This window comes from Lates calcarifer, linkage group LG3 (genome assembly GCF_001640805.2).
Source record: "Lates calcarifer isolate ASB-BC8 linkage group LG3, TLL_Latcal_v3, whole genome shotgun sequence".
NCBI lineage: Eukaryota > Metazoa > Chordata > Actinopteri > Centropomidae > Lates > Lates calcarifer.
The window spans coordinates 2981526-2995474 of record NC_066835.1 but is presented as its reverse complement, the minus strand read 5'-3'; the positions used below and the strand labels follow the sequence as shown (position 1 = coordinate 2995474).

Here is a 13949-nt window from a genome sequence, read left to right as displayed (position 1 = left end):
CATTACACACACAGGACAACATTCTCTCTCAGATCTGGTCACGCAGTTCACCTTAACGTTAGCTACGTGTTATCTTACCAATCTGATCAAATAGCGACAAGAAAACACACAAAATAATAATAGCCGTCCTGCCATCCCATGTAAAATGTTACAGTGAAACGCAGCTACAGAATACACGATATTATGACCAACAACGCCTCACTGACACCATGTATGAGCGTACATTACCTGCAGGATGCTCAACTTCACTTCTCTGCGGTGCGGCCACAGCTTCACAAGCTTCGTCAAGTCAGCCGATGTTCTGTAAGAAGAGACAGGACATTTTCAAATGTGGTTTTCAAAATAAAAGCGGAAAAGTACAAGCCTTAGGGTGTTGACAAAATTGTAGTGGAGCTCAAAAACTGAAGTAATATGTGTTTTTCCTGTCTTTGAGTCACGATGAAAACCTATAGCTTTATTTGCTATTATTAGAACAGCCACATTCAACTACTTTCGGTCAGAATTTTAGTCTGTGCGTCGTATCTTGCTAGCTAAAGATTACATTTTGACCGGAAACGCTATATTTCATTATAGCTACCTTGATAATGTCATCTTCACCAACACCTATACAGCATATAAGTTAACAGTAATTACGCTAATTTATCATACCACCTCCAGCTGCTGATATCTGGCTTCCAAACACGCCAATACTGGTCTACTGCTGTAGCTTTCTGTTTCATCAGCCTGTTACAGATAAGTAACTCGGTGGTCCAGTCCAGATGCTCTGGTGGTGGTGAGGGGGAATGAATCTTCCTGAAAGTTGATGCCGCAATTTGCCACCGCGCTATCCGTCACCATTGTCAATAACCGGTAAACAGAAAACGTAGCATTTCCGGACACAACTTTTTAAACAAAAACCAATGAACGTAGTTGCGTAGCCTTCAATTATGCAGCTAAAACAACAACGTACTTTACTGCGTATGTAAATGAAACTACAAACTATGTGGGACATCATGAATTCAAAATGCGAGATGCAATGACAGAAGGCTTAAGTGTCAGAGAATGGCTTTAATTAATTATCATTACACTTTAGGTGTTATATAATGTCACGAATCATGCAAATGAATAGAGCCGTTGTTTTATTCACTGTCACATTTGTGCGAAATTATTTTGAAGGTAGAAATGCCCAAATTCCGGTTTGTGCGTGTCTTTTTCAGCTTGACTGCTGTCAGCATCCCGCCACAGCTGGAGCGCGAGACAAACACGCTGGTGCCTCAAACCCACGCGCACTACCGCGAGACCCCGCCCCCTTACAGTGACATTAGAAATAAAAATAGGTTAAATGTAAAACCTGAAGATGTATACATTAATGTAAGACTATAGTCGGTAATGAAGTATGTTCTCCAGTCATTCATACATTTTACTGACATTTGTGTTACTACCACTAGGTTCTCTATTGTTTTTCACACATAACTTTGACGTTGTCAGGCTATTGATTACTTACTATAAAATTAAGATATTAGTCATTTGAGTTTTAAGAGACTTGAATGGTCTAATGAAACATAATATGAAGAAGATGCAGCACAAGTAGAAAAAAAACTCTTCTGTTTTTTATCAGCTGAACATGATCTCATTCTTAATGTAGTCTCAGAATCAGGAGAGCTGTACTCATCAATTATTCAACAAATATTTGATTGTATAATTTCTTTTATTGATTTGAATATTGAAATTTCAAACGTGAAACATTCCCTCTAGTACCTAATCACACTGTCGTCATATTCCAGGAAAATGGGATGTGTCCTGACATTATTTTGTCCTCACACACTTAAACCTGTGATAACAAGTGTGACATGAACAGTGTCTAATGAAGACTATTGGGGCCACCCATTAAAAACCATGATGTGTTAGGGCTCCATTTAGCTTGTTTTTCCACCTGGGTTGCCAGGTGCCTTGAACCCTCCGAGGAGGAGGGGTGTGGTTGGTGTTGATGATGAGGGGGGTGATAGTGAAGATCCCCCAGGGCAGGGCCCAGAATACCAAACCAAAACAGGCAGAGGAGCGCGGTGAGCCCCTGATAACTGGCTTATGCAACTGATCAGAGACTCATTCAGGATTATATAACAGTGTTAGGTCAGCCCGCTGCTCACAGCTGGGCCGGGGGACTACCACTGTCAGTCACCCATAACAATGCAGGTCAAATCACAACTCTAGGCAGGACTATACTGTTAGTAGATGGTCTGAGTGTGTGGAGATAGTGTCAAGGTTCATCTAATCTGCATCTAATGTCATTAGCCACTAAAAAGCTATGTGTTACATGGGCAAGCTAAATTTGCTGAGATAAACTGGACCAACAGCAGATTACTGACATAACCGGTCTCTGTGCTGAATTAGCCTGCTTGATGTTCTGTATGTCAACAAGCCTGTCAGTGTAGAGGGAACACTGGGCTCTAATATGTCTTTTTTGGTTCATAAGTACTTTCTGTTATGATAAAAATACAAGATGAAATTGGACTCTGAATAAGGTCATTTTATTCATTATCCAACCCAACTATTACTTACATCATAAATACCTTAGCTTGTCATGAAATCTTTTCAAGTCCCTGGAATCCTGGCTTAACATTTTTTGTATTTCTTTATAGCATCATGGATTTCTGACTAAATAAGCAGCAATCAAGAGGAAGCTGCACAAAATCTGCTGACTTTCCTCAAGTGATGTCACTTGAGTCGGAATGGATTGGGGCTGAAAACAACAACTTTGAAAATGAAAAACCTGAGGGTGTGGTGCCAGAAAGCAAGTGAGCTTACCAGACCTTTGAAAGCAGGATTCATCTCTGCTTGAGGCTGGAGGCTCATGGCTATATTAGCTGCTACTAGCATCATACGACCGAATCTCCAATCTAAATGAGTCTGACAGTGTTAAAGAATGCTAAAAACTCTTAAGCAATAAGTATTTCTTTGACTGATGAAAAAAAAAGCATAGCTACTGATCAGTCAGGCAAACTAACCTTTCCTAAACAGAAAACAGAACAAGAACATGAATTCAGACTGAATAATAAGGTGAAATGACCCAGCAATTCAGACTGATTATCAAGCTAACTGTAAAGGATAATTCTGGAAAGTTAACCCCTAATGATGTAATTAGTTATTTTCCCTTTGGCTTGGATATATTTGCATTTTTTAAGCAGGATCTAGTGAAAAGATACCGTTTGCTGCATTGTGGGAAATGTAGGAAATGTAATGGTGTTTAGGAGCTTGACCTGTACAACTGGACTAATACCAAGGACATAGTCTCTGCTGATTTGATTGTCATTTCTATTTTAATGTATCCATCTCCCAAATGTATGGAGGTACAATCCTGCATAGCTGGACTATTTCTTTAATCCATTACCATGATTTGTGTGTGATGTATTCAAAGCACTGAAAATAAATTTCACTCATCAGGCCCTGACATAAATAACTGCAAAACATCTCTGATGCATGTATTGACAGATTATCTGTGTTTCTAAAAGGACTAATGTCTTGGTTTGTGCTGTAAACTGGTTTTATCTGCAATATGAACATCACTAAGTAAGTAAGAGAAGGACAAACAAGCACAGGAAGTCAGTGGGGTATCCCATGTGTAAGAAGATGTTATATTGTTATTATGTGGATCAATGTGCACACAGAAATATTGCAAGTATAGTATCTGGGATTTGCTACCAGATGTCCAAGCACGACTTCAGAGACCAGTCATTTGTCCCTTCTTCCCCAAAACAAGCATTGAATGGATATTGTTAAGTATAATGAAGTGTTGTGTTCAGCCCCCCTGCTCATGCTGATCTTGTGATAGGGGAAAAGCACATTCGCTCTACATTACTTGCCAAATGTGTGTGTGTGTGTGTGTGTGTGCTGCACCAGGGAATCCTGCATAGAAGGAACACAATAAATCACATTTTAGCAGGATCATGTGATTAATGGAGGGAGGGCAGTGAGGCGTTTGGAAATCCCTGCTAACCACACTTTGGTCACATTTTGTTTGCTGTTCCTGAAGAACACAGGCCAATACACAATGTAGTATGTATAAAAAGAATAGGTTACTATACAGGTTTAGTGATCTTATACCATTTATGTCAGAATCATGAAATCTGGCAAGTCTCCTACATTGGAACAGTGTAGATAGGTGGACAATAGTCCCACCTGCTGGACAGAGCTGCTGTCTACACTCTGATTAATACATTCAGCAGAACGTCAGCTTTATTGGTAATAAAGAAAAGTGAACATATGTTGAAGCAACTTTACACAAAAAAGTGAGTGTCATAAAAAGATATTAAAAAATGGTCCCTCTGAATAACTTGTGCAAAAAATATAATAAAGCACTTGTGTTATAAACTGGGCACTAGAACAAAAGACAGTAAAAACGCATAACTAGATGAATTACATTTGGACAGCACCTTTCAGACTGATTTAAAGGGAATAATTGAAAAAAGGACAGACATCCTGAATGTAGTGAAACAAAGCCAAGATATAAATTTCCTATATACAGTTTAAGATTCATTTGGTCTTGTCTAATAAAGGCATGTAGTGCTCTTAATTCTCATATTTGTAACAGTGGAGGAAAATAACCTGAGGCAAATAACTGGTGTTTGTGACTAAAACTCAACTCAGACTCTACAAAACTGAATGTTTCAACTCAAGCCACAAAAATCAGCATTTGGGTAACACGTGCAGTGTCTTACAATCAAAAACAAAGCTTCTTATCATTTCAGTTTACAATTTTAAATGTGGATCTGTGAGCAAATCATACATTCAAGCAGAACTATCTGAAGTTAAAGCTATCTTCCCCCCTAGGTGGAAACAGCAAGAGGCTATCAGCCAGTGTTGAAAGACTTCACCATTTTTAGTTGAAGTCCCTGTCGGGGAGCACGAGCGGGGCCACCAGGGTCCACAAGTAGAGGGCCAAGCCGAGCCAGCTGGAGCCGATCTTCACCCAGACGGCCGGCATGGTGGTCTGCATGGCGTCGTAGTTGGTCTCTGGCCTGGTGAGCCAAGAACAAGGTCAAAGGGAAGTCAGTGTTGGAGGATACTCCTGCTGTCTGAGGGACTTAGCCAGGAATAACAGATACTTACTGGTACCAGTTGGTGAGGGTCATCATGATGTAGAGAGAAGCCAGAAAGAGGCTGAAGTGGAAGAAGGAGTAGCTGTAGGTGACTCCATCCTCTTCATTGTCCACAGCCCGTCGGACTCCGTCCTCCCCTGTGGCGGCCTCGTCGGCAGCAGTCAGACCCTGGCCCTCCTCAGTCTGCATTAGCTTGTTCACCTGGGCGTTGTTGGAGGAGCGGATGCTGTGGTGGTTGAGAGCAAAAGGATTCATCTTGACATACAGGATGAGACAGCATCTGATACTGGGTGTTTTTTTTTCTCACACCATTCTGAGTAAACTCTAGAGACTGTTGTGAGTGAAAATCCCAGGAGACCAGCACTTTCAGAAATACTCACCCCAGCCCATCTGGCACCAAAAATTATGGCATGGCCAAAGTCACTGAGATCACATTTTTCCACATTCTGATGTTTGATGTGAACATTAACTGAAGCGCTGACCTGTATCTGCATCATTTTACATAGTGCTCTGCTGCCACACGACTGGCTGATTGGGTAATTTCATGAATAAGGAGGTGCACAGGTGTTCCTGATAAAATGCTGGGTGTGTATTTCTATACATTTTCATAATGCAATGCAATGCAATAATGCTTTTCAGTTTGCTCTTATAAAGCTAGCTTGACTCAACTGAAAAGTATAAAAGTGTAACTTGAGTGTGAGCAAAAGGTGGAACCAAGCAGCTTCCTGTATCTCTTGGCCGTGTTTTTCTCTCCAAAGGTTCTGCTCTAAAAAGGATCTGACCAGCAGTGACTTCACTCCAACTTAAAGCAGTGTGGCTGCTTTTGAAAATCCTTTGAATCCAAGGAATTATTAAGCTTCCACAATGTTCATCTACGCGTTTCTCATAGTATCAAATCAGTATCAACTTAGAACATGTTGCAAAAGTTGAGCAATATCAGTTCCAAACTCACACCTCCTCTGGTGGTATGTGAAGTTTCCATAACTTAAAAGTTATTTTCTAAACATGCCTACCTCCTGTAAAGGAAATTCATAATGACATGAAAATATCAGCAGTGACAATGAAATACCTGGCGTAAAGAGTACAGAACAAGAAAATGATCAGTCCCACGATGCCTTGTGCGTCCCACCACTGGACGTTTGCTGGGGCAGGAGGAGCAGGCCCTGGTGGTGGAGTTGGACTACTAGGCTGGACCAAACTCAACAGACTAGGGTTACACTGCCGGTCTGAGGTTGAACACAGAAAACAATGAAGAAGTGACTACTGAAGCCATAGGAGTTTGTAGTTATAACAGCAGTTTTAACAAATGTTTCCTCTGCACTATTTCTGAAAGTCAGTTCATCTGGTTCAAGCTCTGAATAAATGCAGTTGTGTCGACGCCGATTCATTAGACTTACTGGGGTTGTTGGTCATGGCTGACCAGGTGATGTACATGGTGTAGAGGGAGATGAGGGAGGCCTGGAGCAGGCCTGAGCTGGGCTGAGCCTCCTGTGGAGACATGGCATGGGATGAGTCAGAAAATAAATCACAGTGACAGTGAAATAAAACTCTAGTGGTTCAGTAATTTTGTCCTCTCTCAGAAGACTAAAGGTCACAGTGAGGACAAATGTTCATTTATTACTAGCTTGTCTTCTAGAATGAGCATTTAACAGCAAGTATCCTCATTTCTAGCTAATATACAGTATACAACAAAACTGAGTGCATCCCTCTGCAATATGACTAAAATGTTGAATGATTCACAATCAATTTCTCTTTTACATTGAAGTGCAGGGTACTTGATCTTAAGTATAATTAAAAACAAACAGATAAACTACATTGAGTATACCTATGATCACTGCAACAAATAGAATTATACCTATGATTTCTATTTAAGGTTAACTGCATGAACAAGCTCAGAAAATAACCTGTGAACACAAAGCTTCCTCAGTTCTGGCCTTGTTTGCATCTAATGCAACATGGCTACACATGGTAGGAAACTGCCTGAAGTAGTAGTAGTATGAAACCAAATTGTGAGTTTCATAAAAGATGGGAGACAGAGCCACTGAAAATAACAGCTGGAATAGTTGTTAGGTTGTACAGAAAAAGCCATACTGCCAATAACCTGCAGTGTTTACACAGCTTAGCATTGAAAAATAGACAAGCAAGAATTATCTGTGGACCTGTGGTGTTTCAGTGATAGATCAGACAGTGTGAAGGATACTACATGAAGTCAACCTCTACGGACTGCATCCAAGAAGAAAACCATTACTCACAAAACAGCTGAAAACTGCAAATTAAACTTCACCAAACAACATGAAAAGAGGCTTGATGAATGTTGGCAGCACATTCATTGGTCAGATGAAGCCAAATAAATTGTGTTTAGATCAGATGGGGTCCAGCATGTTTGTTATGGACCTGGCCAGGATTACCACAGCAACTGCATAGGGCCAAACGTGAAATATTGGAGGTGAGGGAGTTCTGATATGGGACTGCATGAGAGTCACACAAGAGCTTGTAAAAAAAGTGAAAACTATGACTTGGCCAATTTGGTCCCCTGACCGAATCTAACAGCACAGTTCTGGATATTTTAAATTGGAATGTAGTGTAACAATATCCCTTCAGCAAAGAGCAGCTGAAGAGAATCACCTGAGAAGAATAGAGGAACATCTTTCCACAGATTTGTGCAAGACTGGTAACATCCATGCCAAAGAGGATTGAATCAAGCATCAAATAATAAAGGCAAACATACAAAAAATTAAATAAATAAAAAATGGACTTCTCATTAATGAAGGGTTTGGTCTTTTGTAGCAGCTGATTCTTTAATATGGAACTTTCATTATAGTATAATTACTCAAAGATTTCTGCTTTTTAAATGAATCTGCTTAATTCTATTTGAGCTCTGACTAAAAACAAATAAGACATTAAATGGACATTGTAGTGATACAGACAGGGGTTTTGTTGTATACAGTACAAAAATCGTTGGAACAAAATATCAACATTTATTTACTTCAGTCCATGAATACCTATATCCATACCTGTGAGTCTACATTACCTGAACTTTGGGAAGAATGGCCACAATGGACACAATGATGCAGAATATGAAGTTGAGGCTGATGAAGACCTTGTGCTCCGTGCAGTCGTCAGGTTTGGTGTAAAACACGTAGAAGAGCACGACAGCAGCAAAAGCCAGGGCATAGTGGACAAAGGTGAAAGACAGCAGAGCTGCGAGAATAACATGAGCAAAGAGCAGAATCATTACACAAAGGAAACCGGAAACTGTTGGTTGAAGCAGGATTTGCAAGCTACTGCTAGCTACTGTCTGGTGACAGTATCAGTAATCAGTTTGCACTGGTTCTCCGCACAATACTGGACTTATCCATTAAAACTCAGATGTGGTGATTTTCATGTAGTCTGATTAATTGCATATCTGCTGTACAATTTATCAGTAGTGTACTGGCACAAAAACCTTAATCTGAATAAATTCAATGTTTCAGCCACATATATATGAATGATTTATTTACAGAGGTATTATTAACTTGCAGATTGAGCACTTCTCGGGAATATTCTTGGAATAAAACAGGAAGAATATACTTAGTAATAGTAATAGTTACTTGCAGTGTCAGTCCAGGTAAAATACAGGTACTGCCCTTCAAGAACCTACTGGGCACACCCTAACTTTTGAACATGACCGTACAAGTTTATTGGGTTACGTGGAAAATATGCTGCCTTTCTACCTGCAAACCAGCACTTGGGGTTTCCGTTCTCTGCCTTCTCCAGCCAAGACTGGTTCCAGGAATGGGCGAAGTCCACCAGCAGGATGAGCTGGATGATGATGAAGATGAAAGAGCCCACCATGCCGAAGTAATACCACACTAAGACAGACAGACAGAAACATCTTTAGAAAGTTACTGGCTGTGCAGTGCCACATGCATCACTTTTCAGCACTAAATCTTATTCAGTGGATCCTCAGGACAGTATGTAGCATTATAGCTCAACTTGTTACAACAACTGTGATTGTTATTAATCACATGAAGTGAAATTCTACTTGATGATTGTGGTTGAAGTGGTTATTTACTGTGAACAGGAAAGGAAGGAGCATAGAACACACCGCCTCCACTTGCCCTCTCAAAATCAGCATAAGCATTGACCTTAAAAACTGGCTGAAGTCTTATTGTGACTGGGGCTGCGTATTGAGTTCAGGTGCACATTCACAAAGAGACACAGTTTGTTAATATTATATATTGAGGAATACAAGCATTTTTTCTGACATAAACAAGTTTTTTATTCCACAAAAGTGGCCAAAGCTCTCAAAACTTAAGTGCAAACGGAACACAAACACAAAAACCTTCCCTAAAGGAAATAGTCAAAAATTGAGTTTTGAAATTTTAATCACAGAGTCTCTAATCAATTAACAGGTTTTAAAAAAAGAGCAGATCAGATGAAACCTGTCAATAAAAAACAGCAACATCAAATTTGCTTCAATCTGGCTAAAACACTAATGCAAATGTCAAAGCTTCATACCTGTGTTAAAGATGCCATCTGGGATGAAGAAAGCTCCCACAGTTATGCCAACCAGCACCAGGAACTTGAAGAACCAGAAACTGAGAGATAAAACATGGAAAGTTATTTCAAGCATGAATGAAAGAAGGTTTTTAGAAGCGCTGTGTCCATATTTGGCCACTAGAGTGCAGCATTCTCTCATCATGTAGTGAAGCTGCAGTACGAACCCATTTTGGACGGCAGCTCGGGGGTCCTTGCTGCTGCGCACTCGGATCATGATGACAGAGAAGAGGAAGAAGAAGCAGGCCATGGCGAAGCACATGCGGTACACTGACTTGTAGCCAACAATGATGTCACAGTTCACCTTGTTCTCTATGCCAGGTATGGTTGTGCCACCCATGCAGAAACCTGGAATCTGACAATGTGAAAGCACACAAAGGAAATGAGTTGAAGACAAGCCAGGATTACACTGGGTCAACTGGAATGTTTCATAGTATTGGTATATCTTAAAAAAAAAAAAAAAAAAGATTCCTGTGGGACTTCTGACAGAAAAACAACACACACATAATGCAAGCATGCTGTCCAGCTGCTCTACACTATCACTGTTGCTGGGTTACAATTTTATGAGAGCAATTTGAATTATTATGCTATTTTTACTTGAATTGGAAATGACATGTGAGTCTGCAAAGATTTCATGACACTTGGTTTCAGATGATCAATGTTTCTAGACAAAACAGCCTCACATCCCCATGTCAATAATTAAATTTGATCTAATCTAGTCTTATCTAGTATACCTTTTTAAGATGTTCTTCCATGCCAGGGAGAATCATAATAACTGACACCAGAGTCCCGAGCAGCAGCAGGAAGGAGAAGGCCAGCCGGCTCATGGTGGAGTTGTACGTTGAAGGGCAGCATGATGACAGGAGGCAGGAGGCCGAGCCGCACAAACAGGAGGCCTGGAAAAGAGGCGAGGGAAGGAATTAGCAGGGCATTCATACAGATTCATATTTTATGAAAATCATGGACAGGGCTCTGAGTTGTAGGATAATCAGGGTAATGCATGCATGGCTTGCAATGACTGTGGATGGTGAGGAAAAAAAACTAAACAAATAAAATTGTGTCTGCTGTCAGGGCAACCATCTTCCGTCTTCTGCACGCTTCCAGAAAAGCAAAGATAAATGATGATTCACAGTGGCAGTAATCAAGCCTGAGATTAGAGCTGCCATGATAACAAACCTCTCCCTCTCTCTGTTTCTCATCCAGGGCTATGAGCAGGACAGAGGATTCCTGTATGATTCAGATGCATTCTGCTGAGAGGTGTGTGAAGCACTGAGGCAGAGATGGTAGCTGAGCTCAGCCATCCCTCACTAAGCATGAGTGTATTACTACACAAGCCTTGGGTATAAACACTGCAGCCATGATGAGAATAATCCAGTTTCCATGGTTCAGACTGCCCTATGCCATACTGCTTTGGCAACAATCAAGTCAAATCTTAAACAGTCAATCCTAACAGTCAAGTCAAAAACTCAACAAATACAAGAAAATTATAAGTTTGCTTTAAAATATTACAAGGACCTCAGTGATAACACAGAATATCCAAAATGACAGTGCTCATATAAAGTGCCTTTAACAAGTTTTATTTTTACTATACTCTGAGGAGTATTTTGAGTCTTGGAAATTGGAAGTTCACTAAGCAGCAACTGGATCTTCCAAATAAGTAGGTGTATTTGACATAAAACCATCTGTGACGAGGTGATTAGAAACAGAGAACCACTATTCAGTTTATTACTTAACTTTTAATATTAACTTTTGATTTGTCTTCTTTGGTTCTATATTTTAAAAAGGTGAGCACTTAATGTATTTGTGAAAACATATTATGTCAGGTATAAACGAGTAAACAACACAATACAACTAACGACCAAAGTAGTATATAAATATTACAAAACAAAATTAACCAATGCGATGAAAAACAAATCAATAATCTAAAAATTTGAAAATTAAGTAATTATAATAATATAACAAAAAATAATTAAGCATAAGCAAAGAGGAACAGATATTGCAATGTGACGTCCTTGTTCCACGGATGTCGTAGGTTCCTGAGAAAAACCCGGAAATAGCGCCTTCTTGGTCTACTAGACGTAGCGATAAAGTTTTCTCATATTACTTGTTACTGTAAAAACAATACAATAAAATGTAAAAACAAATTGTAAAAAAAATAATCTAGAACTATTAGTGGCAAATTTCCCTTTAAGAGTAAATAAAGTCAAAGTACAGCAGAAAGATGTCCTAGCCGTCGCACCAACCATATTCAGCAATTTGATAGTTCAACCTTACTTGTTGATGTTGTTTATTGCCATGTAGAACGTAATTTTGCTAAAATACTTAAATGAATTAACTCGGTCTGATCTATGCTGGATATAAACGTAAAAAAGAGGCACAAGTTTGTCAAATGTAAACGCTGATAGGATACTTCTTTATACAGCTTTGATGATGCAGGATGACGGTTGACAAACTGTAAAACTTCGCAACAACTTTATACAATATGTTCCCTGGTTAACTAAACAGTAATTTGCAATCAGCTACTACTAGTAAACCCTATGTCACTCGAGACATGTACATACATTTACCGTAGGCAGCCGTTAAGTATATTTTTATGGATAGTTTCATGTGACATTACGTCGTCGATATCAAACATGTTATGCTAACGTCGTGGCTAAACAACGCATTAACCTGGCTAAATTAACCAAAAAATGTGAGGAAATAATAAGTCCACGTATTTCGTACAATAACGCGTAAAATTGTACTCACACAACTGGCAAGGGAACCCACTGCCAAACAAGCACCCATATTGATTTAATTCACAATACCAATGAAAATCGTAAACCCTTGAAAAGTTCAGGAAGAAACCAAGTTAAAATGGCGATGTTAAGTCACTTAAAAAGAACAGGCGAAAATTCGTCTACCTCCTTCAAAATAAAAGATTTAACCAGTGTAATGCACGTATACAGCTTGTGACAGTCACACTAACGGGGTGTGAAATCATTTATTTTTGTTTATATATGCATTTTTAGGGTTAATATACACATGAAATACGAAGAATTTGTGTGTTGTTGTTGTTGCTGCTGCTGTTATAGACGTTGACGCGTTGACGCGCTCAGTTTTATTTTAACGGGAAATTTACTCAACTTCCGGCACTGTTTGGGTAAATTCGGGCAAAATACATCTGTGAGTTCACTTCACACAGGGCGTAGCCGTTAACAATCAGGAGCCTGTATTTGCCAGTTGTAAACCAACACCCAGACTGTGATTGAGTCAGTGACTCGTCACTCCAAACGTTTGACCAATTGGGTGTTAATGCGCAAAAGAGAACCATCCTTTATTATAGATCATTTACCACCACAAACTATACACTTCAAATAGGTTTTATTTAATTCAGATGAAGTTTGTTATATTTAATGTTCTACATAAGTCACTAAAATTGCAATATCACTTACTGAAAGAGAGCTAAATTTTAAACAGAAAAAACACATATAACCAACTATATTGTTAAAATTTATTTCCAGTTTTATTTCCATCAATAATTCATACTCTGGTTTACACATACTAGTTGTCTTCTAAAAGAGGGTTCAGTCACTGGGGGGCATCCTTTCTGTGGATATATGTGGGAAACAGGCATTTGGCCTCCAACAGTTATTTAAATCAGACCATGTGATGGGAAATCACTCTTTGATGTAATGTCTGGCAACTCATGGAAATCTGAGACATGTGATTGAGACTATTTGGTACAAGCCAAACAATTTGGGAGCCACTGTACAAAGTACAATATTTCCCTCTCAGATGAAGTGGAGTGGAAGTAGTGCATAAAGTAGCATAAAATAGAAATACTCAAGTGAAGTACAAGTACCTCAAAACTGTATTAAGTGCAGTACTTGAGTAAATGTTTTCACCACAGCCCTTAGCTGTATACTCCACCAGATTGTCTGTTGTGTCAGCCCAGCTGCAGCAGGCTAGACTGCTGTTTAGTTATCCTGTCGCTGCATTTTTTACCTGTGCCTCAGTTTTGCACTCTTGGCTGTGAACTTTGCTTTACTTGCTTGTTCTGACTGACTGTCATTTCCTGAACCACCAGAAAACGTGCCTGTGAGTTGTGCTCTTGCTTTTGACTCGGCCAGTGTCAGTATCATTATTGCAGTAAAGAGCTTCTTTTTTTGTGAAACACTTTGTTTTAAAGTGATTCTGTGTAACACTTTTAATGAAGATCTAACACATTCTTTCACAATAACAACTTGAATTCATGCAGTAAATGCTCACTAGTTCAGTTCAATAAATTCAAAGGTTTTTGTTACTACAGCTTTACTTGGTCTGGTAGGCCCAGTCTCTTATGGTGGCTAGATA

At 39.4% G+C, this 13949-nt stretch overlaps 1 protein-coding gene across 1 annotated transcript; it reads right to left on the bottom strand.

The window, feature by feature from the left end:
• Positions 1 to 4064: 4064 nt before the first annotated feature.
• serinc2 (serine incorporator 2) lies at positions 4065 to 12508 on the bottom strand. Its single transcript, XM_018701254.2, has 10 exons — positions 12363 to 12508; positions 10349 to 10510; positions 9782 to 9969; positions 9576 to 9655; positions 8789 to 8926; positions 8107 to 8276; positions 6473 to 6563; positions 6145 to 6301; positions 5086 to 5301; positions 4065 to 4994 (listed from the first exon to the last, which is right to left on the bottom strand). The coding sequence occupies exons 1-10, from the start codon at positions 12399 to 12401 to the stop codon at positions 4856 to 4858; spliced, it is 1380 nt and encodes a 459-aa protein (XP_018556770.1). The 5' UTR covers positions 12402 to 12508; the 3' UTR covers positions 4065 to 4855.
• Between the last annotated feature and the right edge of the window lie 1441 nt (positions 12509 to 13949).